The 24710-nt window shown below is 39.1% G+C and overlaps 1 protein-coding gene across 5 annotated transcripts in view; it reads left to right on the forward strand.

The window, feature by feature from the left end:
* The first annotated feature begins 1544 nt into the window (after window positions 1–1544).
* The window catches only part of garnl3 (GTPase activating Rap/RanGAP domain like 3), a 76276-nt gene continuing 53110 nt past the window's right edge, over window positions 1545–24710 (forward strand). For 4 of the 5 annotated variants that reach the window (XM_046067346.1, XM_046067349.1, XM_046067347.1 and 1 more), the window contains exons 1-2: window positions 1545–1611; window positions 7283–7352. In XM_046067346.1, coding sequence (XP_045923302.1) covers window positions 1562–1611; window positions 7283–7352 — 120 coding nt within the window. In that variant the 5' untranslated portion in view covers window positions 1545–1561. Of the gene's footprint in view, window positions 1612–7159; window positions 7195–7282; window positions 7353–24710 lie in introns of those variants that run through there. The other variant, XM_046067348.1, reaches the window with a different exon arrangement.

Genomic DNA, 24710 nt, shown 5'->3' on the forward strand with positions numbered 1-24710 from the left:
CGGAGAGCACATAAAAGGGATTGATTGGAGAGAATCTGAGAGGCCAAAGAAACACAAAGAACAGGTTCTCCTTTAAGAGAAACATTAGAAAATGTGGTACCCCCTTTCTGATATGTCATATCATAATATGTCATCTTTTGGTTTGCCAGGTTGTAAAAAAATAAATAAACACATAAAATACATACTTAAAGAGGTGGTATTATGCTTTTTGGCTTTCCCCCTCTCCTTTATTGAGTTATATACCTTTTTTGTGCATGTAATAGCTTTGCAAAGTGAAAAAGCCCAAAGTTCACCCCAAAGGGAGTTTGACTTAACTAGGAACTGTGCATGTGCAACTCCCAACAAAAGATCATTTAGAGAAAAGTTGTATCACTCCATAGATAAAACGAAGTCTTCAACACAGGGTGAAAAGAGGAGCAATGTGCAGTATGACAAAAATATGGTGTTTTTTGAAAATTAAACCATGTAAACCTGTTATGGTACAACTCCTAAATAGGATTTTGTACCTGAAAATGAGCGTAATACCGCCTCTTTAATACTATAAATTTACATCTGCAGACTTGATGGATTAAAAACTTCAGACTTGCTATCTTATTAGGAAGTGGGAAGTCTTTATCATTGAATTACCAACATTTGTATCATTGAATTACCAACATTTGTAACTGCACATAGGCCTATTAAGAAAGGACAAGCACCTTCCAAAAATATTATTCACAACCCAAAAGTTGCTCTTGTTGTTAATGGTTTATAACTCTAGTTTAAAGCATTTGTAAAGTAAAAATGATTTGCCAACTCTTAATAAAGCCACTAGTTACAACTTATACTTATTAGCAAATGGTACCAAAAATTTGATATTTGTTTAAATTTCAAATAGAGGTTAATTTACTATAAATAAATGGACATCATAGGATGCAGAATCAATTATCACAGATTACATTCCCAGCCTTTTTCTGCTCCTAACTGACCAGGAATTTCAAATTTAAAAACAGATAAAAACGTAAGTGCATGTTTAAATTTCCTCCACATTTTCTCTCAGTGCTCACACTGATGATGTGATGCGAACTCACTCAGGCCTGCATCCTGCCATCACTTTGCGCTCGGGGGTCTGTAATTGTATAAGAAGAATTTTACAATTGACGGTGATGTAACAGCAACTCAAAGAAAGTACAAAAAACAGATAACAGATAACAATAATCTGCTATGTATGGTGTCTTTTTGCTCTGCATAACTCCAGCTAAAAATGTGGTGGATTGAAATGCACCATTGATGTGAGTGAGTGAGTGAGTGAGTGAGAGAGGGGGGAGGGAGAGAGAGAGGGAGATCACACAGTAAGAACACATCTCCTATGGCAGAGCCGTTCCGCTTTCTGTGACCAGTTGCGCGCAGAGAGGAGCCAAATAGAGTCCGACCACCAACCGGGGTTGTTAATCAGCTGTTGTCGGAGTTTGCGCCGAAGTGATGTTCCTGCCCTCTTAGCGAGGGGAGAAACACACGGAGAGAAACAAAAAGACGCCGGTTTGTTGTTGTCGTCTTGTCCGCTGGACTGACATCGCATGGGGACATGAACAGTGTGGATCCAGCGTCTAACAAACTGTTGACTTTCAATCAGCGGTAAAAACAACATCTTACCTGTGTTTATGCATGCCACCTCTCATCTGTTGAATGCATAGCTCTCTGTCGTCGCTTTGTCATATCCCTGCAGCACTGGCATATTTTATGCAGCCCTGGGCAAATTAGACAAAGTTGAAGACACCTGCTCCGGCGCACAAACCATTTGTTTGTGCGTAAAGTGCCTTATTACCCTTTTGGATCGGCTAATTATGTTTACAGTAATAGACTGTTTGGGTCGAGTTCTGATATATGTCTAGTTATGTATGAAGTGCATGATTTATTGATCTCTTTGAATAAATTCTGGGATGGCTGGCAATCTGAGCACCACTGAAATCCTCCAGTCTCAAGTCTGGAAGTAGCCTATTGACGCTCCTCCTCAACAGTCTCTTTCTGCCACAACACCTTTAATTATACTGCTGCGCTGGTTTAAGTGCAGCTTCGTCGCCAGTTTTATAAATTGTAAACTGAAGCGGTTCATCTGAGCGGGTATTCTGTTGCTTATTAATTGAGCTGTCACGTTTTCTTTCCTCAGGAGAGACATTTCAATATGTACACCGAACATTATGAATTATTCATGACATGCTTTTCAGTTCAAGGTAGAGTGACTGGAGATGCATGCAGCAGCAAAATAACTTGTGCTGCCATACAGAAAGCAGACATCTGGCTTAAAATGTGCATTTGATTTCAGGTGTGATCCAAGGTTACTCAGTATTAGCTCATTTCCAGCCTCTTAGATGGCTCTGTGAATGCCACCACTGCAGCTCCTTACCAGCTTAAAATCAACAGAGAGACTGTGGCTGCAGTGACACTTTAACAAAGAGAGAGAGAGAGAGAGAGAGAGATCATATAGAAAAAGTAAGCTTGTATGGCACAGTGCAGCAATAGCACATGCTTCTTTCCATGCTGCACTGTAGGGAGAGGTAGAAGAGAAGAGAGAAAGATGTCCCGATATGTCTATTAAGTGCTCTAATGACTTATCACATCGCTGTTATGACTTGTTATAGGTTTTTTCCATTTTGTGGATCTGCATCTTCCTCCAGCTCATCCTCACGATGATCACAGCTTGCTGTAGCTTTCCGTTTCTAGTTGTATACAGCCCATCATACACATTTCTATACTCTAAGAGGAAAGCGTATGACAGGTTTGTATGTATCTGTACTGTGCATGTAGTGCATCACGCAACATCTGTGTAACTTTGTTATTACAAATCGATTAACGATTCAAGCATGCATCAGATGAATTCAGATTGGATTTTAAAAATGGTTTTAATCCCAAAATGATTTACCAAAGTTTCCAAACAGAACCTGTTATTGCACAGAGGGGCAAAAAGACACTTCTTACTTTTATCATTTGACGTTTTAATGTCACATCTTTGCAGCAATTGCTAGGAACTGCCACAGCTGCAGACAGTCAAATGACATGTAAAGGCTTTACATTACCAGAAGGATTTGTCAAATGTGGATAGACAGTATATATGAGACAAGAGTGAAAAGTGAAATGTTTGATAAATTCTGAATTTTGTAGCCGCTAATCGGCCTTTTAATGCATTTCATTAACAGTCTTGTGTTTGGTGTTTCTTCTATGCCTGTTGCCATCAAGGTCTTTTGGTGTATTTGTCTTTTATTTCCAACAAAATCTCAGAAAGAGTCACTTTATGGAGTGATTTAAGAGTTTAAAGAGAACTTAAAAATATGTTAAGAATGCTTAACATAACTGATAAAAGGATTGGCTTTTTCTTGAGCAGCAGTAGGAGGTTTAGGATGATGGGTGGCAGTTTGATATATACCTCACATTTCACTGTAATGCATAGAACCTTTCAGTGGCCACTGTCCATTGTCTTGTGACAGAAACCACAATTTGTAACCTTTCCTATACTGCATTACTGAGGGCAGCAGTTGAGTAATGAATATCCATTTTACCTGTTTCTGTTTTAGAGCTATTTCTCATTGGTCCAGGCTTTCAAAGACATTTTTATTTGGCTAACAACCACTATGCTGCTGGAAGGTGACTATCTGAACTGTTGTGGTGCAGAGTTCAAGTTATGATGTCCAAACACATGGGCAGCTTAGAATGTGGGAAAGTGGTCATGGCAGATTTGTTATATGTCAAATACATGTTAGGCAACATGTGAGGCGTGTAAGGTTACATCAATCACTCTTTTATTGTCACAATAGTCTACAGCCAAATTGCAGCTCTCTGAGCCTGATCATTAGGCACAGCTTTGATCTTAATGTCAGCTCCAGCATGCTGACATGCTTACATTGACAATGCTAACATGCTGATGTTTAGCAGGCATAATGTTTACCATGTTCACCATCTTAGGTTTGTGTGTTAGCAAGGTAACATTTGCTTAGTGGAACTAAACACAAAGTACTTGACCTGATGATTGCACTAAATGAACAGTTAAGGTATCACCAAAGTTATTACAATCTATCCTGTGGGGAACATAAATGTTTGGACCAAATTTCATTGCAATCTATTCAATAGTTGTTGCAATGTTTCAGTCTGGACTAAAGCAGTTGACCGACCAACTGACTGGTATTGCCAGGCCATAGAGTATCTAGCTCAGCTAAGAAAAAATGAAAATATATAAAATGGACATCAAAATGGGCAAAATTAGTGCTCTGTAAGATGTATAATGTTGGAGGAAATAAACAAAACTCAGTACTTACTCAATATTAAAGATTTGTAGCAAAAACATGATTGGGACCAGTTTCGATCCTTAATTTGCTTATTGTGAATAGAACAAGATGAACGAACTGTAGAGAATCTTTTCTTGTTTCTTGGATTCCTTGTACATCTTGTACTTGAAATCTGATTATGTCACCTGCACTGCGTGCCACTCCCAGAGCTCCATTGACAGGCACATCTTCCTCATCAGACTCAAGGCACTTTACTCTCTTGGCTCATTCAGCCTCTTTAATAGGTGTCAGCACAGCTTTTTGGTCTGACAGAAACCACCTTGTGCAAAAACTGCTCTTAGTTTACCACAGGCTACACCTCCCACATGTGTTAAAATATCTCTCAGTTTTAAGGCGAAGAATGCTAAAATTGGGCAATGAACATTTTCCCAAGTACACAAGGAAGCATTCTCAATCTGGCAACAACACTTTTCCTCTGGGCACTATACAGCAAAGTGTGGTTTTTATCTTTGTGTGCATGAAATGTGGCAAGTGACTGCATGTATTTACTCTAGCCAAAAAAGCCAAACCAACCAACTTGGTTATAAAATAAAAAAATCTCTCTTTAACCACAGCCACTAGAGAGGTGTTATTGATGGTACATGCAATTTTTTTTACCTATTAATCTCCCACTCTGTCATTCTTGCCTTTTAGTTCAGTCCTAACATAAAATGTCCATCCATATGTACCTTTAAATATCACAAGAAGCCTAAACTCACAAACCTTTACAGAAGGAGATGAACTTCACTAGAAGATGGAATGGTTTTCATTAGGAAGGTGGGTGGGGTGGTTTCACTTTATCATCCCCCTCAAAGGTACAATTGTTTTCATGACCCCCTCTCAGAGGAATGGTGAAGGGTAGGAAAGAGTGACTTGGATACAGAGAAGAAACAGTGGGAGCACATAAAAGTAAAAGCTGTGATGGGGTACATGTTGGGATGGTGCTCAAGCAGACCCCACCCCAATCGCTAGTAGGAAGCAAGCATGAAGAGAGGGGGTAAGGAAACAGTGAGAGAGACAGAGAGAGAGAGAGAGACAGAGAGAGACACAGAGAGAGAGAGAGACACAGAGAGAGACACACACAGAGAGAGAGAGAGAGAGAGAGAGAGAGAGACCTGACCAGAGAGGCAAGAGTTAGGTGGGGAAATATAAGAGGTGAGGGGGATGTGGTCCACAGAGACAGAGGAAGCAAAAAGCAAGCAGGTCATATCACCACTCAGGCAATCATGCAGCTATATGCAAACACAAGGTATACAAAATACCCCCCACCATGTGCACACAAACACAGACACACACACACAGTTTACCACTTGCTGCCATATTTTGTATATCCCTCTCATTGCCATGCTCATAATCAAGGACTCAGCCTTAATTATAGGTGCTTTACCAGTTCACCCCCCAGGGCGCCCCTAGAAGCTTGAATTTAATCAGAAGATTTTTCTCCCATATTGCATTTAACTGTTTTTTGCTTCTTTTGTTAGACTCTAGAAGAGTCTATAGCCAAGCTATGAGGCTGTGCTCATGCATCTTGAGCTAACTGCCAGTGTCAGCACGCCAACATGCACACAGTGACGGTGTTAATATGTTGATGTTTAGCAGGTGTAATGTTTACAGTGATCTTAATTTAGCCTGTTAGCATGCTAACATTTGCTACAGTAAATATCACTAAACACAAAGTAGCCTACAGGCATGGGATCACCAAAGTCATTAGGATTTGTACTATAGGGACTTTAAATTTCATTACATGGCAATTCATCCGATAATTGTTTAGATATTTCTGTCTGGACCAAAGTGCTAAACTGACCAATTGACCATCTCTAGCTAGAGCCACAGTGCAGGATGGTTAAATTACTTTTAAAATTGCAGCAACATTAAAAAACTGAGAAAACTTAAGATAGTAAATAGATTTGATATTGTGTTTTAGTGTAGAGGCTTTTCCAGTCCTTACAATACAAAAATTATTTATTTAGAGATAGCCGCTATTCTCACTTAGAGGATCTGCATCTGAGTTCTACATTTGCTTCAGGTGTGTGTAATATGCTTATTCACGTTCTTGTTTGGAGTTATATATCACTCTACTCTCTAAAAGTAAAGCTACAGACAGCAGCCGGTTAGCTTTGCTTAGCACAAGAATGGACACAGGGAAAATAGCTAGCCTAGCTCTGGCTAAAGGTAAGTCAATCTGAATCTAATCTTAAACTCACTAATACTGAAAATCCATTGTTTAAGCTTTACAGTCTGTATTTGTGAAATGTTCTCTTGACCAGGCACAGTGAGGAAGTAATTTTTATCTAAAGTCAGACCCAAATAACTACTTCTACTAACTGCAAATAATATCTGTGTTTCCTATATATATATATATATATATATATATATATATATATATATATATATATATATATATATATATATAGTATGTCTCCGTTAGAGTGGCTTTGAGGGTCTCATAAACTTCTCCTCTTCAAAAACCACAAAATCCAGCAGTTTCTCATCCTAGGAGGACATGTAAAAACATTTGTACCTGTTAGTGCTACTTTTTTGTTACTTGTATCTGACGTGTGTATGTGTGTTTCTTTTTATGTATTAGAGAGTGTGTGGTTCTGTGTGTGCATTTGACCATTTGACCATTTGACCAGCAGTCAGCCCCGCCAGCCAGTCTCCATCTATCACTCTGGCTTAATTCAATCAGGACCCGCGTCTCAATCAGAACTGGGTTGGCCGCTGCTCCTGGCCACCGGCAGCCCAGCCACACCGACACCAACAGGAGGAAGGGAAAGAGAGAGAAAGGGAACGGGAGAGAGAAAAAGAAAGAACATAGGGTGAACAGTGGGCATGAACAAGAAGACAAAGGGAGATTTTAAAAAAGGACTGGAGAAAAACAGATGCTGCAACTGCCACTTGTGTATGAGTAATGTCACAGTTTATATATGTCTGTGTTGAATAATGGAGGACAGACAGGCCATGTGTCTGACCATGCGTTTGTGTTGCAGCTCTGCCTCGGAGGACTTGGGCTGTAGGCGTGGAGACTTCAGCAGGAAACACTATGGTTCGGTCGAGCTGGTGAGTCCCATCCACAACGCTTTCAGCTGTTTGTTGCTCTCTTTGTGTCTCAGCGTGACTCCTCATCCTCTTTGCCCCTCATCCACCTCGTTGATTCATCTCATGGTCTTCCCTCCCTTTCTGCCCCTGCCTGTTATTGCCTTCCCTTTTTTTCTGTTGGCATGGGTGGACAACAGAGGGGGACTGATGAGTCATGACGTACTGGGTGTGGTCCAGCAATGTGCTTTGCCAACGTAGATCACAATGGGTGCTCCAGTTAGAGTGATGCAGAACTCTGCTGCCTGCTCACCCTCCAAAGTTCATTTGTTTTGTTTTGACGCTGCTAGTGTACAGCTGCAGCGCAGTGTGAGTCTTTGTGGTTGATTACTAAGCTGTTGAGTCATTGTTGTTTTAGGGGAGTGTGCATGTGTGTGTGAGTGTACATCCCTCCACTGTGAGCGGAGTCTGTACATCCCGATAGCCCAGAGGGACAGGAAGTCCTAGGGTTTTGCACCGCAATCGTACTTCCTACCAAAGACATATTGTGGGTTTGTCCATGAGTGCTGTGCACCACGTGTGTGACAGATTAGTATTGAGGAGAAACCGCATGCTGCCTATCAGCACTAGCAGACTGACACTACCCACAATGCTGCTGTGTGAGGGGGTGTTTATGTGACGAAAAGAGAGAGAGAGCAGTATCCAAACACTGTCATGAGTCTGAGCCAAGATGAGGTCACTGATAGCCTCAATATTCAATGGGCCTCAAGTGTGCCCATCACAAAGCAGTGTGCAACGAATCGTTGCAGCAGTGACCGATAATATGACCGATATGTTTTACATATACCTGACAAGGAGTCTTGCTGCCATTTGCATTATGATGGTGTTCCATCAGGAACAAAGGCAAATATGGAGTGATGTTAGCACCACAAAACCTTGTTTGGAGGAGGTTGGGGTAGATGGATGGGCCAGCAAGTGTGTGACTCGGACTTGCTAGTGTTAATTAAATGTTTCCAACCAATATAGTTTTCTTTTAACCATGACCAGAATCTTTTCCTAGCCCCAATCAATGTGAATCTTGAAGTGATCGTGTCAAACTAGCATAAAGTAGCAACACCACTGTGTAAAATGGATCAATGGATGGATCAGTTCAAATGGACTCCAACAGAACCATTAACAACTTCATAAGCTCCTGCTTGGCCTTGATGAGTAGTTTATGTTAACCGGCACCAGTACTGCCTCTCAGGCCAATTAGAAATGTTGAGGACTGATTGCTAATTCAGATTTACCATCTCAGTCTCATTTAAATTGGATTTAATTTAATCAAGTATATACACATAAACCTTAAAAATTAATAATTTTCATATAAGACATGTTTGATAGAAGAGTAAGTGGATAGTGGAAAATTAATGGCAGGGCTTGATAAACCCCAGTTGATCTTTAGATCTTTCTTGATTCTGCTTTGAAATTCTGTCTTGTTTTTCTGTTGGAAAAGAAATATAATTGCTTGTGTGAACATACAAAGGAAAGTGTGTGTGTTTTGTCGAGTGAGGTGCTCGAATCGTTTAAGACTTTATGTCTCTGGGGGAGGCTTGTGCAAAGGTCAAGAAAATGTTGAAATTCAGGTCCTGATGCCTTTTAGCCAACACACCCAGCTCTTTGTGTTGACAGTTTCTGTTCCGACTGTTTTTGTGTGGTCATGACAAATTTAAGTGATTCGTTTATTTATGTTATGTGGTTATGTTTTTAAAAAATTGCCATTGGCCGATATTGGTATCTGTTTCAAAATATCAGTATCTGTCGGAGTATAAAAGCAAGGTGTCTGCAATCCCTTAAAAAGATTTCAAATGTACTAAATGTAATTATATCAGAGCACCTAAAGTCTTTATTGGCTTAAATTTAACTTGATTTTGTTTTTGTTTTTATCCAAATTTGTCCAAAATCAGACTTTTTAATAGCGTTGGGAAAATTATTATTATATATTAAACCAACTCTATTTAGGCCACCAAATGAATCCCTGAGCCAGTGCCATAGCCTGGATGGATTTTACAAATATTCATTATCCTAAATTCCCCAACCCAAACCCAAATAAATGTTTGACTAGCCACTAAAAAAAGTGTATGATCTTTTTTAATTATTCAGTCATTACATTTTTTCCCTCATCTTTTACATTCATTTCACTGTTCAGTTATTTTACTGGTCTAATGTTGCAAATCCTCCACAAGGGTCTAATTCTTGTAGAGAAATACTGAATCATTTCATTATATTTCAGTTCAATAGTTTATGTCTAGAATAGTTTTATTTACAGTATATGTCAATAGAGTTTTTTCTACGTGTGCCACCTGTTGACTGTGGAATGCATTCATGCATGATTTGCCAAAATAGTCTTACATTTCTTGTCTTAAAGGTCTTCAAAGCATTAAATGTAGTTTAGATTCTCATTTGTCTCCACATGCTCAACAGAAAAGACAAGATATATTTTTTAGGCAAACATTTCACTATAAGCTGTATAACATGTTAAAAAATAACTATTGAGAAAGAGTACCTATAAAGTAAAGTTGACCAGAGTATATAGGCCTACTTCGTTATTACGACTACAAATCCCTTCATCCTTTGTGGTGTGTATTTTCTCGACACAAGTTTGACTCCAATGCAATCTGGTGCTTTGAAGAACATGTTGTCAAAATGGGAGATACTGACTCAGAGCAGGGTCTCCCTAATAAGAGACACAAGCATAAGCAGAGCCATGACTCATCCTGTCTGTTTGTTTTATTTTTAGCATCATTGAAGCAGTGGTAGCTGTTGCCAATAAGAGCAGGTACCCCCACAGACACCATCGTAGCAATATGATTCACTCTAGTCCACACACACACAGAAACACACACACAGCAACTACTTATGGAACCATATAGGATCCGGTTACATTTCAGCCTACTCATGGAGAGTTTGAAGTAGAAGCTCTTTTCTAAGTGCATTTGATAGGCAAACTTTGAGTTGTAGGAATCAGGGAACCTTTTCTTTTGTATTGAGATATGAGGATTGCTTTCAGTAAATATATACTTCTGTATGCTTGCCCCCTTATGAGCATCACATCTTCACAATTATGATAAAAGTAGCAAAGCAGACTCACTCAATCCCTCCAACAAGACTACAGCGGTGCTTTGAACTAAATGTTTTCATCAGCTCGCTAACATGCTCACAGTGGTAATGCTTGCATGCATGTGTAGCAGATATAATGCTTATCATTTTTATTATCATAGCTTAGTATGTTAGCGTGCTAACATACTAAGGTACAGCTGAGGCTGATGGGAATGTCATCAGTTTTGCAGGATTTGGTCGCAAGAGGAAAAGTCAGGGGAACCCCAAAGTTCTTACGATTCATTGTCAGGGAAGCATAAATGTCTTATGCAATGTTTTATGCAAATCCACCAAGAAGATATTAGTAGGCTAGAGATATTTCACAGGATGAGTGAATTCTTTTATCTTTACCGATTCACTACTATTCACTAACTTCACCTGAATAAAGGGGAAATAAATGAGAAAAGGTTAGAAACAAAGTAGGAGGTTTAATTCACTAAATACACCAAGGAATAAGGAAAATAAATACCTTGCTGCTACTATACACACACACACAATGGCCATCAGGCCATATTACTTGCCTCATGTAGTCAACAAATGTGAGGTTCCTATTAACCTCCGGGCCAGCACACACAGACTTACATTTTTCAAACGTTCATCCACACAAATGAGCAAACAAATACTCCACAGTGGCATCTGCATTCTTAGATAGAAACAAACAACACAAAGGCAACTCCCACCATGCCTTGTCACTTCATTTAGTGACAACCCCACTTTCAAAAGCTTGATTGTGTGTTGCATACTAAAGCTGAAGCCGGCAACAATTAAACCCGTTTCATCCTGACACAACCACTTGGAGAGTGGCAGTGTTTTTCCAGTAAATTGAATTGTCTTTATTTGAGGCCCAGAGATGAAGGCGATGACAGATAGGTGGCTGCTGGCTGTCTCTGAAGCTGTGTGGTATACCACACAGGGGAAAAAATGTTGGGGGTATTTAAACACACAGAATCTCATGTTGATTTTGTTTTTCTGTGTTGAACATGCATTTGTTGTGGCTCTGTGCTGTTTGGTGTGCTGCAGTTCACATCAATGAATGCAAATGAGACTACTGTCAGAATTGGTGTGTGTGCATGTGTGTATGTGTATGTGTGTTTGAGGAACTTTGTGTTGAGAGGTTAGCTGTCAGTCTTGCATAGTGACTGGTGAGCAGACGGCTCCACTCCCACCTGCCTACCAGTGTTACTGTCACTGCCTCAGAGGCTTTTGACTGTGCTGTCACATTGAATTCATTCCCACTCTCAGTGTGTGTGCATCTCACTCTGCGTGACTGCGTCTGTTTATTGACATTAAAGCAAGACAATTTCGTTTTTGCAGCGGCCAGGGTGGCCACAATAGACGATAATGGTATGGTGTTTAAGTCTTGCTTAATTTTTGTGATACAGCCATTAAATGTTTATAAAATGTAATTTAACAGTAGAAAAAGTAATTAAGTCATTGTCTCAATAATGTCAGTTACATGCAGTATATGTTTCTAAAGCTTGATAACTAAGCTAACATTGGCTACCATAAGCTACTGGTCATACCAGACGAAGTGAGGCTGTAGCAGCAAACCCCTAAGTTTGTTGAATTGAACAAGAGTGAGTTTTATTGATTTTGAATTCAGTACTTATTCATTTGAAAGATGGTGATTGTGTTTTTTCTACATTCAAAAGTTACATGGTCTCGCTTTAATTCATGAAACAAATCACAGTTCTCACTTGTATTAAGGTTTCTTTTATAAATGTGATAGAAAAGAGTTAGTGACTTCTTTCTATATGTCAATTTTCAGCTTGTTTTTATACAATTTATGGCAACTTCAGTCTGAATGTTATCACAATCAACTGAAACATAATAGCAATTTAGAAATTCAGACAATTTTGTAGGGCAAGAAAAAGAGTTGAAATGATTAGTCGCTTAATCAATTGGTCGATCCAAATTTAAAAAACAATTTTTTTAAGCAAATGTGCCAAAGATCCTCTGGTTGTAGCTTCATGAATGTGGATATTTGCTGTGGTTTTGGATGGTTTGTAAGACAAAACAAGCAGTTTGAGTATGTCAACTTGAGCTTGAGGGAAATTGTGAGGTGCATTTTTTAATATGTTCTGACACCTCATATGATGTGATTAATAGATTGATGTAGAAAATAATTGGTAGATGCATCCAAATTGGAAAACATTATTAGTTAAAGTCCTCCAAAGAAGGATTCTTACACGTCATGTGAAATCAAATCATTTTGCATCTCTGTAACACTGTGCTAAAATGTTTCTTTGAAACAAAACAACTGTGATCTCCAATGATTAACATTTATTTAAGACAATAAGGACATTTAACATTAGCATTCACATATTTAGCCTCTCTTGGCTCACCTCCTTGTTGCTCTGCTAACACACACTCATGCCCAGATGTGTAAACAGCTTTCTGAAATGTCAGGCCAAGTATTGAAACTGAAGCTTGGACAAGAATACACACTCATGAGGCAAAACTACAGCCACTGAGGTTTACTAGTGGAGAACTGTAGAATAGTTAGATTATAATGATGGGTGGTATTTGTCACATAGATGCACACATACTTACAAACTTAAGTGCAAACTGATACACCCTTCCAGAATCTACGGAGAAAATTAGCTCACAAGCCCTGCTTCTTTAAAGTTTGACATGCATGTCTTGCTCCATTTACTGTCCATGAAGCTACTGATAATATTGTTTTCTGAGAGGCTGCCTATGCTGAAACCCTTGTATTTTATTAGTATCCATACTTAGAGACAGTCATGTCACAACACACAGGCGGAGCAGATGCAGTTTATAGTGTTTATTCAGAAAAAACAAAAACAGGCTTACACAGTAAAGAGGAAGGCAAGAGTCCTAAACAGGGAAGCAGTCAAAAGATGAAAGCAAACAAATCCAAAAGCCACAGGTAATACAATACTCCACAACGGAAATCCAGAAAAAAAGGTAGAAAACACAGAAGACAAGACAAACACCTCTCGACAACTCACAAAGATGAAACAACACTAAACAAAGGTGCATAGGTCAAACCAATCTGGGAGGAGCAAACAATTACACAGGCAGACAACAGCAGGAAGTGAAGTGACCACAGACTAGAGAAGAGTAAAATACCAAAGTAAAACAAGAAATAAAGAAAATATGACACAATGACAAAACAACGCGGATAAAACATGAAGACAGTAAGTAAGTAAATATAGACACAAGAGAAAGGATCACCAAAACAAAAGAGGAAATAACAATACTCAAAACTCATTACCATGACAGTTTACGGGCAATTTCGGTATAAAAAAAAAGGGCCCCATGTTCACATATTTTGGTATTGAAATGACTAGTAGGAACAAAAGGTTTTGGAATCCGTGCAGTAGATGGCTTCAGTCAGCAGCCACAAACCAGCTCCAATGGCTGCAAGGTATTCCTTCGGGGTTATTGGGAAAAAGTATTTATTTTTTGCCACCAAGAGGCTCAAACAGGTACATCAGGTCACTGACAACTTCATGAAAAGGATCCCTACGAGTGACTCCCAGTGGCACCATTTGTTTTTCACCAGAAACTGAAGTCTTGCTCAAGGACAGTGAGTTGTTACAGGAAGACAACGGTGGAAACGTGAGTCAGAGTTGGATGGAATTGTGTTGGAGTAACGTTTGGAAATAAAGTCTTGCCAGCAGTCCCTCGATGTACACAACAAATTCCTTTCCCTTCTGGTGTTTCCTGCAACAACTCGTCTCTCATGAGATTTCAGAGTTAGAATTGTCCTTGAGCAAGACTTCTGTTTCTTGTTAAAAAGCCTGTCAGTGGCAACAGAAGCACTTTTTGTTGACATGATTTTGAGTAAAGTCTTATCTTGGTTCATTTGCCTGTATGACACTTAATAAAGCTGCAGGGGCCAGTTGCAACTTAAATCTGGGTGGTGGAAACCAGTGTTTGTCGTAGCTCCTCTAAACTGTGCATTTCTTGATTTTTTTTGTCTTCTTTTCTTCTTTGACACTTTTCTCATATCAACCAGTATCACATCTAACCTCAAAAATGCCAATTTGGAGAATCAAGCACCTCTTTAAAAGTAATTTAATAAAATTTTCAGTCAAGTCATTGTGGGTGCTTCTCCAAACATCCAAACATTAAACTCTCTCCCTATATCTTTTGCCCATGTCTCTCCATCTGTCCCTCCTCCTCCCATTTTCTCTGATACATAACTAAATGTCTATTAAAGCAGCTGATGCATGGCGCTCTGCTGCTGCGCTCTGTGATCCCAGGCTTCACTGGAGCATCTGCCCACTCTTGAGGCTCCTTAAAGCTGCTGCACCCTACCAGCATGAGTCTTGGGTGGGTGGCCCAATGCCTTCAGTCCTAGTCATTAGATTAGTCATAGCCAGTGTTGCTGCAGCATAAATGGGCAGATATCGATGTGGTGCTGTAATTAGCATGGCTGGATTTGTCCTAGCCACAGGCGGTGTTAATGCTAATCAGGTGCAGTCAATGGCTACATGGCAAACAGCCACGTTACAGACATTGTTTTTCTTTGATTTACATTTTCACCTCTAATTTTCTTCTTCACGGGTAGCTGGTTGTTATTTCATGTGTACAGCATCATGCATTATACATCATTATTAGCATTGCATTAGGAGTCTTCCACTTCATGAGAGGGCTTTTTACATACATGTTGTTCAGTGATTTGATCAGTTTGTCTGATTTCAGCTCGATGGGAAGAGCTCCTCGAAAAAACTTCCAAATTCAAAATCATACATATTTAAATATTTATCTCACTGATCCAAATGATTATATTATGTGTTAGAAGACTAAATTCAGTCACAAGTATTTAAATGATCAGTCAGGACATATTCTGTTTTTTACCATTTAACTAAAGTCTAAAACCAACAATAAAATGATCCTACTAACAACAATAGTCTGTGTATTTGATGCCTGTTATAGCTTGTTCTTCTGTGCCGAAGAGTTCTATTGTTGTCCAAAAAAAACAACTATTAAAAACACAGTAGACATCTGTGGCACAGATGAATCAGGCTTTGACTACACAGTCAATATGTGTTAGTAGGATCAGTTCATTGTTGGTTTTGCTCTTTTCATGGGATTTCCTGAGAATAGTACATCACCAGCTCAAATCATAAAACTTAACAACTGTGTAGGCACTTCACCACCTAAGATGGTGTGATCAGGGAGTCATTTTGGGAAGGACAGACAGAAAGCTATGAAAATGCAGATGTAGTGTACTGTAGTAGATGCAGTGTTTTGTATGTGTTTACCCCACTCAGTGATTTCAGTTGCCAAATTTCACTTCCTTTTCTGAATGCAGCATTTTTATTCTGAACTATCTGAGTCACTGGATGACCTTTGTGACACACTGAGACATTTATGTTCATAAACATCTCAGATTCTCTTTTCAATGCAACCTTTAATATTAACTCCCCTGAACTTATGTTGCACCCTTTTACTGTATAACCTTAAACAAAGAGACACACAAACACTGACCCACGCATATTCACATTCTGTCTGGCTTCACTGTGTCCTAACAAAGCCCCTCCCTCCCTAGTTACTGATGCTGTGCATGTCGTGCTTACCACATGACAATGATTTATCACTCTATAGTCACCATTTTTTTTTTAAACATTGGGTTCTTCAATTTCATACAGAAGTAAAACAAAATCACTCATCTCATTTCCAAATTAACAACTGGATTTTTGTCGGCAGAAGTGACAGCTGTTGCTAGCAGATTTTAGAAGCTGTAGCATTAGCTAGCAATGGTAATTTGATTGGAAACTCCAGCTGACATTTTAATGTTTCCAGCTGGTTGGTTTTAAAAGACAAATGTCCTAAATATTCATATGATGGCTACATACATCATAATTCTGAAAAGAAAGAGGCTCAAGCAATCTACCAGGCAAAACGTTAAATAGTTAGCCACAGAATTACAATACAGTATTATGCATAAAACTCAAATTAAAATGTGTTCTAACATAACCCCTGGATGGTTTCGATGCTTACTATAGAAAAACATATTTAGTCATGTGACACAGTGGTTAGATATACTTTAATGCTTCACTTTTAAAGGAGGAAGGATGAGAAATGACTGTGGCTAGTTTTCCTGGGGTTGTTGGAGTGTAAACTACGCTAAACTCTCATAAGCTGGGTCCCATGTTGCAGGCTTGAACAGGTACACATCCTGTATAGAAAACACACAAAATGTTAGCTTATGATATTCCCCATGCCTTGTTGGCAGTAAGATAGTATGTTAAAATGTTTTGGTATGTTGAGAAATCCAAAGCTTGACAGGCCTGCCATGCCTAGTTACAATTGCTAAATTGTAACTAGAACTAAAATTAAATGTTCTAGGTTTGGCATTTGTGAACTCACATAATTGTATTACATCTGAATGTGTGAAACATATGAGAGAGACTTGACAATAAAGGAAGAAAAGACCAGATTCTCTGAATGTTGTTTTTATTAGCACAGTCTCTGTTTAATCTGCCCCTTTCTTTCTTTATTCATTTTCTTTATCCCTTTCATTTTCTCTCTTTTCTCTATTTATTGCCTCCCAATTTTTTCCATCTCTCATTTTTCTCATATCTTCTCTCAGACTGTGCACCTGCCTCTCTTCATCCCCCCGTGCTACTTACTACTTCCCTCCTCACCCTCTGCCACTTCCTCTCCTGCTCTGCCGCCTACGCCTCTATGTTCTCTGCCTTCCTGGGGGATTGTGAGTGTGCATGAACAGGCCCACTGATGAGATCAATTATCTATCAGCAGTCACAAAAGTATTGATTTAATACCCCAACACACACACACACACACATACATCTCTCTCTACACTGCAGCGCTCTTTTGTCCTGTGGGCCTTGGGGAAATCAGAGGCTCTCTGAGTACGTCGTGAGCTCGATTGTGTTTGAGAAATGTTCATGTCGTGCCCTAAAATGGGAGCTATTTAAGTGTGTGTATACAAGTGTGTGTGTTTGTGTGCATCCCTGCTCCGTCTATAAAGCTCGAAAGCCTCTGCCCTTTCCCATGGGGTTACGCATCGTGGAGACAGCTATTATTCTTTTATCATTCGGCTTTTTGTTGTCATTACACATCGCTCTTTGCCTCTCTTCCCAGAGGCCTCATCGTTAATTCTGTATTCTTCTCTCTATATATATGTTGATGCCCCCTTTTCTTCTTTCCTCTGCCCTATCCCTCTACTATTGCTCCCTGGCAGTGGTGAGGTGTTTTATGGGTTGTTTGTTAAAGCGTAGAAGCATAACCGACGCCCTCTTTTCCCATGTTTCCTCTTCTCTGCCTCCCTGGTCCACGGGGAATCATCGGTGTACAGCTTTTCCTTCTTTGTCGCTTTTCTATTGCATGATTTAGAAGCAGTGGCTGCGTGAAGCATGCATGTGTGCGCATAGACACACACACACACAGACTCCCCAGATGTGCTTAATCACTCAATTCTTCTGTTATTTTCATTCTTTCACCCAAAAACAGAAGAAAGCCTCTTCACACACAGTAGCGGAAACACTTAACAAAATGCACATTTAATACAGAATATCACTCTTTTTTTTCTTCTCACTTGCAGAAACACACACTAGGGAGGCGGTGCGGTGCTCTGTCTGAACACTGCATTGGTTTCCCCTCCATTATCCTGCAATTGGACAGTTAATGTTGCAGTAGGCGAGAGAAATGGAGGGAGATAGAGGCCTATAGCTTCGACATTTACTATCCAATTTCCGCACATGCACAGAATGGCGTAGCAGAGCTCATTCACTCACACAAACGCATGCAAATACAAGCACATACCACCACACCAGAAAATATGCAGAAAATATAGTCGTTTTCTTCTTCCTTTTTTTCATACGCATATGAAAGGAGAGGAGGCAGTATTTTCTGCAGCCACTAGACACAACTAATTATTGCACAGAAACCACTCTATCGTATATCAGAGCTTCACACCTGCAGTAAACATCCTTGGCACTGCATTGTATTATCTCATTATATACTGTATACCATGGGGAGAAAATGCAGCCAGTGCTTTACTTGTGTGCACATTAGGGCTGGGTGAAATCCGTTTCATATTATATTATATTTTTGCGATATCAGAGTATTTCATCATCAATATGCTTTAAATCAGAACATTTGCGTTGAATTGCCGATTTCGACAACTTACAGTCGAGAAATAATCATGCTGAATTGAAGCAATTTGTCAATTAATCAATTACTCCATCAAGTGAGGAGTAATTGCCCCTTTGCTAAGCCACCCCCGAATAAAAAGCTGGCCAATCATGGCGCAGTATAGGACTTGCTCTAACTAAAGTTCGACACTTTCATGGCTGTACTCCATTGACTCTAATGCAAAATGAGTTGTTTTCTAGCTTTTTTTGCTGTATTTTTCCAAGATATGGTCAAAGCTGTTCCTGGGGCACTTTTAATAGTTACAGTCGCTACCCAGAGAAGTGGAAAGTAAGATTTATTCACTTTCCAACACCTAAAACAAATCCAGGAAAATGTTGGCTGTCTGTTGTTTCTAATGTAATGTTAGTTAGCTAACACTAGCTAACTTACTAGCTTACTGAATTCAATGTTATATAGCCCTACTGTTCTGCTTTTTAATGATTGTAATAGTAAATAGAGACCTATCCAGCAGTACAGGAACAGTGTTAATCCTTAATAACTTTGTCCTCTTTCTCAATAGTCTGGTAAAACGTTGGATCACTTTTACTCTGTGATCGGTAGGGTTTAGCTTCTGTCTCAGTTTTTTTCACATCAGTTTGACAGCCTAAATTCAACCTTCAAATGCACAATGCAACTGCAAAACTGTCTGCTTCTTTCGGAGATCTTTTTTCCCAAAAATGAGACAATATTTCTCCATGGACTGCAGTAATAGACAGTGGCAGCGCCGTGCTAAAAGTCCAACAGGTCCGACAGTTTGTCGGACTTAGCAACAGTACCTAAGGGGAGCGTGGCTTAGTGAAGGGTTGTTTTGACCATCAATTAATCATTTAGTCATTTTATAAAGGTTATCATAAGGTAGGCATTAGATCTTAACAGAGCTGACAAGTTACTACATGCTGAAGTCCACCTAGTCCCAGTTTATAACTTATGAGGATTTGCATTTCTTTCTCTCTTATGATAGGAAACTAAATATCTTATATAGTTAGTCATACAAAACAAGCTTTTTGAATACGTCTCCTTGAGCTTTAGCAAATTGTCATTGCCACTTTCTGACAATAGACCAAACGAATAATCAAGAAAATAATTGGCAGAAAATAATCATTATTGTTGCGCATTTCATTTAGATAAAAACAGTAGATTTTATATAACATAAAACAGTTAAACACTAAATAAAATCTAAGTGTGCGGTTTTTCAAATTTGGACGCTACGTCTGCCCCTTGTCAACACCTGAAAAGCTAAAGTTGCAGAATTTAATTTGAGAGTTTTCCCCCAGCTACAGTACTGCATATCAGGTTTAATATAGCATGAACAATAAAATCAGTGTGACAGTTATTAATGATTTTATTCAGAATGTAAAGTTCTCGCCTTTCATTCTCACTTGTCCACAGGAATGTTTTGAATGGACTTTAACCCTTTCTCTCTCCTTCTATTATAAGTGCTCTCTCAGCACTATTCTTTGTCATTGTACTGTCTGACATGATCTAATGAGCCTCTGAAGTAGGCCACACCACCCACTCTCCAAACTGATAAACACTGAGCCCTGCTTAGTTTTGTAGTAGTTGTGTCCACCATTCACAGTATGGTTTTAAAAATCTGTTTATCATTGGGTGTAGACTCTTAGAGAAGGAACAATGTCAGATATTTTATTTATCTGAGGTATTATAGTAGTACATTTACATGCACATTATAGTGTTGTGGTCTCATCCTGGTTTTGATCATGTTCAGGATATGATCTGTACATGGAAAATGAGAAACCTGGTTACTCATCTGCCTGTATACATGATCATAAGAGTATAGAGTTTTCTCATTGTTTGCCTGCTAGCTAGGCTAATAGATGTTTCTCTGTGACTCTGGCTGGCTCAGTTTCATTCCCCCACAAACATGTTCTATGGTGTCCCCCAGGGTTCAATTCTGGGTCCCATTTATATACTCACTCTTGGTGACATTATCTGCAAGTATTTTTTCAAGTTTCACTGTTATGCCAATGACAATATCTCTATATTCAGCCAAACCGGGCAACCAGTCAAATATAACAACCTTCCTCAAGTGCCTCGCTGAAAAAAATACTGGACTTTCTGTATACTTACAACTTTCTCTAATTTTACAAAATCTGATGACTAATTTTACAAAATCTGATGACATTGTACTTAGTCCCCCCATCAACAGAATTCAAATCATGACAAACCTATGTGAACTAGTAACTTCTGCCAAGCTCTCAGCCAGCCAAATGTTGGGGTAGTTTGATTTGTGTTTCAAACTCACAACTACTGTAACTGTTTGAGTGAAAAATCAATCTAATGCCTAAAGTTATTCCACAATGCTGCTATTAGACCTTTAACAAAATCCAAAAATGGGACCATATTACCCCAGTTTTAGCATGCTTGCACTTGCCTGTTGATTTTAGGATTGATTTTAAAATTATTTTAATTGCTTTTAAGGCCAGGCATAGTCTAGCCCCTCCCTATATCTCTGAGCTTTTATCCCCTCCTATGAGCCAGGGTGTGGATCTTGTGGTAGGGCGTAGCTAGCCATTCCAAGGTCTATGCTGAAAACCAAAAGAGACGTTCTTTCAGGGTCTCCGCACTCAACAGTCTACCAGAGGACATCAGAGTTGCAGAGTTAGTTCCCTGTTTTATCTCACTTCTTAAGATTCATTTTTATAAAACAGCTTTTATTGTGTGATGCATATTTTTATTTTGACTTGTTTATGTGTTTTATAGTGATTGTTGTAAAGCAATTTGTTACCTATATAGAAAAGTTACAAATAAATCTATTATTTTTGATTCCTGAACATCTCAATTGCTCATTTCTGGACCGACTTCTCCATCTCATCACCGACAATAGAAAATGAGAGTGATGAGATGGAGAAGTTAAATGCAGCAGTTCAGACATACAATTTACTATCTATAATCTATAATCTGCATTACTGAAGTCATAATTTACCTTTATTTCAGCATGTTATTTACATTATAATATAATAATGATCATTATCATTATTTACCATAATCTTTTTGGCTTTACTGACAAACTACCATGTAATTTAATTTAATGACACACATGAGAGCATGGCAGAGAATGATCAGAAACCAGGAAATTGTATTTACATGTCAGTATCTCAGGCGATACTTACCTGGGTTTCTCAAAACCAGGATACTTCCTTAACCTGATCATAAGCAGGATGCTCGTACGTGTGTAAACACCCACACTGGTGAAGAAATACAGTGAGACAGAAAAACATGGTTTGTTCTTGCTCTCTGTCCTTGGTTTCATTTAGAACTGCAACAATTAGTCACTTAATTGATTAGTCGGACAGAAAAATAATCTGCAACTTCTTGGAAAAGGTCCATAAAACTGCTGTTTTCAGCGTTTCAAAAGTAGAGTTTCTTGCTTTCTCTGTTTTATATTATTGTAAAGTGAATATGATTGGATTTATGAACAGTTTGTTGGTAAAAACAAGACATTTGAAGACCTCACCCAGGACTGACAAATTGGGATAGACATTTCCTCACTGTTTTCACTATATGTTATGAACTGAACTTTAATCGAGAAAGCAATCTGCAGATTTATCGCTAATGAAAATAATCATTAGTTGCAGCCCTAGTTTCATTATGTCTGTGTGACACTGAGAGCAACATTTAGCAGTTTTCCATGTTCAGTCCTTCTCTCCCAGGAACTTTCTTGTCATCCTCTTCTTGCTTGGCTCCCTTAGACAATGCCAGGCCATCTGGACTTATCACAGTGTGTGCAGAGATACACGGCCATGCCAGAACTCTTTATAACATGGACATCTAGGCAAAGCAGAGACCTCTATCGGCAAGGGGAGCAAAATAGAGCAACATAGTCAAGGTGGTCAAGGAGCAGAGGGCAAAGACGCGGAGGAGAGAGGCAGGAGGAGAGAGAGCAACAAAGGAGGAGAAACTCTACGGTCCGTTGCCTGGCAACAAAACATCATTCAGTCCAATGGTGTTGGGGGAATAAAATGAAAAAGGGGACATGAAGAGGAATAGATTGAAGGGGATTTTGTAGATGTTCACAAGGATGAGAAGAAATCAGTTGATAGCAGCAGTACTGACTGACTAAACAGTTGACTCATTACTACTACATAATAACACATAAAGTAACATAATTGTATTTATACCATAAACTGTATAAAATTTATACACATACAGCTTTCACATTAATATTTAGTGTCTGAAATATATATAAAAAGAACATCTTCCTTTGAAGATGATGTCAGATACTTCAGTCACATCAAGTGCAGATAAAAATGTCCATATTGGCTCAACTGTTACAGGTTTAAGAACATGTAAATCTGGATCTTACACTGAGAAAGTGCTACATTCACACACACCCAAAGAATTGCAAGTGAACAACCCACATACCAGCGGAATAAAAAACCTTGTATTTTTTCCCAACTCTTGTAATTGAATTTGTTGTGTACAATGACATTTTTCCAAAAGTCAGATGAAGGAGTTAGATGAAAAGATTGAGATCACTCTTAGTTCTGTCTGTTAAATATGAAGCTACAGCCAGGAAAGGGTTAGCTTAGCTTAGTAAAAGACTGGAAACCTGGCTCTGTCCAAATGCAAAAAAATCCACCTACCAACCAAAAATGAACATGTGACTTCTTGTGCTTTTAATCCATGCAAAAACCGAAATGTAAAAACAAAATATTGTGGGGATTACAGAGACCTCTCTGTAAAAATCTGTATGTTGCTCCATGATTCTGTTCCCCATGCAATCTTTAGGGGGAAAGTGAAAGCATAATGTTAACCAGCTGCAGTCTGCGTCTCTAAAGGAATTTTCATGATCTATAAGATGTAAATTTTTGCCCAGAAAGAGAAAATTTTACCCTGATAAAATATTTACCAGGGTTTCAATCCAATATTTCCACAAACTGTGCTGGGATTCTGCTGTGGCCTGCGCAGAGGAGTTATTATATATTCGGAAGAAAAGAGTAGGGCAGACAAAAAGAATCTTTAAGATCACAGAAATACCTTTGAAGACACAAATTGCTGCTGGATAACAGGTAAAACGAGACTAAATGTGTACAACCATGCTTGCCACGAGAGCCTTATAAAAAGCACAGTAGTGGTAATACTAGCATGGAAACTTGTTCACGCCTACAACAACATGTTGATGTTTAACCTGTACTCAATAGCCAATAGTTGTTGAGATATTTTATTTTGGGCCAAAGTGGACTGACCGATTGACCGCTGCCGCTAGCAAAAAATTATTGTTTTGACTCTTGTTTGCTATGTGCTGGAATCACAGAGTAACGAGTATATGTATCGAGTTCAATTCAATTTTTCAATTCAGTTTTATTTATATAGCACCAAATCACAACAACAGTTATCTCACAGCACTTTTCATAAAAGAGCAGGTCTAGATCATACTCTGTGATGTTATTTACAGAAGCCCAACAATTCCCGCCAAGAGCAAGCACTAGGCGACAGAGGCAAGGAAAAACTTCCTTTTAAGAGGCAGAAACCTCGAGCAGAACCATGGCTCAGGGTGGGCGGTCATCTGCCTCGACCGGTTGGGGGTGTTATGAGAGAGAGAGAGAGAGAGAGAGAGAGAGAGAGAGGGGGCAGAGAGACAGAAAGAGAGGGATGGTAGGCAGCCTACACAATATACACACAGAGGTATAGACAGTAAAGGTGATGTTGCTATAGACTAAATGAAAAATGGTACAGATATTTATAGTAGTGTTAATGATAATAATCGTAATGTTAATGATTATAATAACAATAATAACAATAATTAGTAACAATAGTTGTAGCAGAGGGTGTCGAGCAGGAACATGGGGGCAACAGGTGTCTCGCAACCACAGATCCAGACTCCACAGCTCCAGAGCCAGAAACACCTGCAGGAAGTGATAGGAGGAGAGAGGAGAGGGACGAGAAAGCACAAGACTACCGGAAAGGGGAGTAGTTGAGTTAGTAACATGCATTAATGGGATGAGGTTGCATACAGAGGGAGAGAAAGTAGAGGAGAGAGGAGCTCTGTGCATCATGGGAAATCCCCCGGCAGTCTAGGCCTATAGCAGCATAACTAAGGGATGGTTCAGGACTCACCTGAGCCAGCCCTAACTATAAGCTTTA

Source organism: Micropterus dolomieu, linkage group LG13 (assembly GCF_021292245.1).
Source record: "Micropterus dolomieu isolate WLL.071019.BEF.003 ecotype Adirondacks linkage group LG13, ASM2129224v1, whole genome shotgun sequence".
In the NCBI taxonomy this organism is placed as follows: Eukaryota; Metazoa; Chordata; class Actinopteri; order Centrarchiformes; family Centrarchidae; genus Micropterus; species Micropterus dolomieu.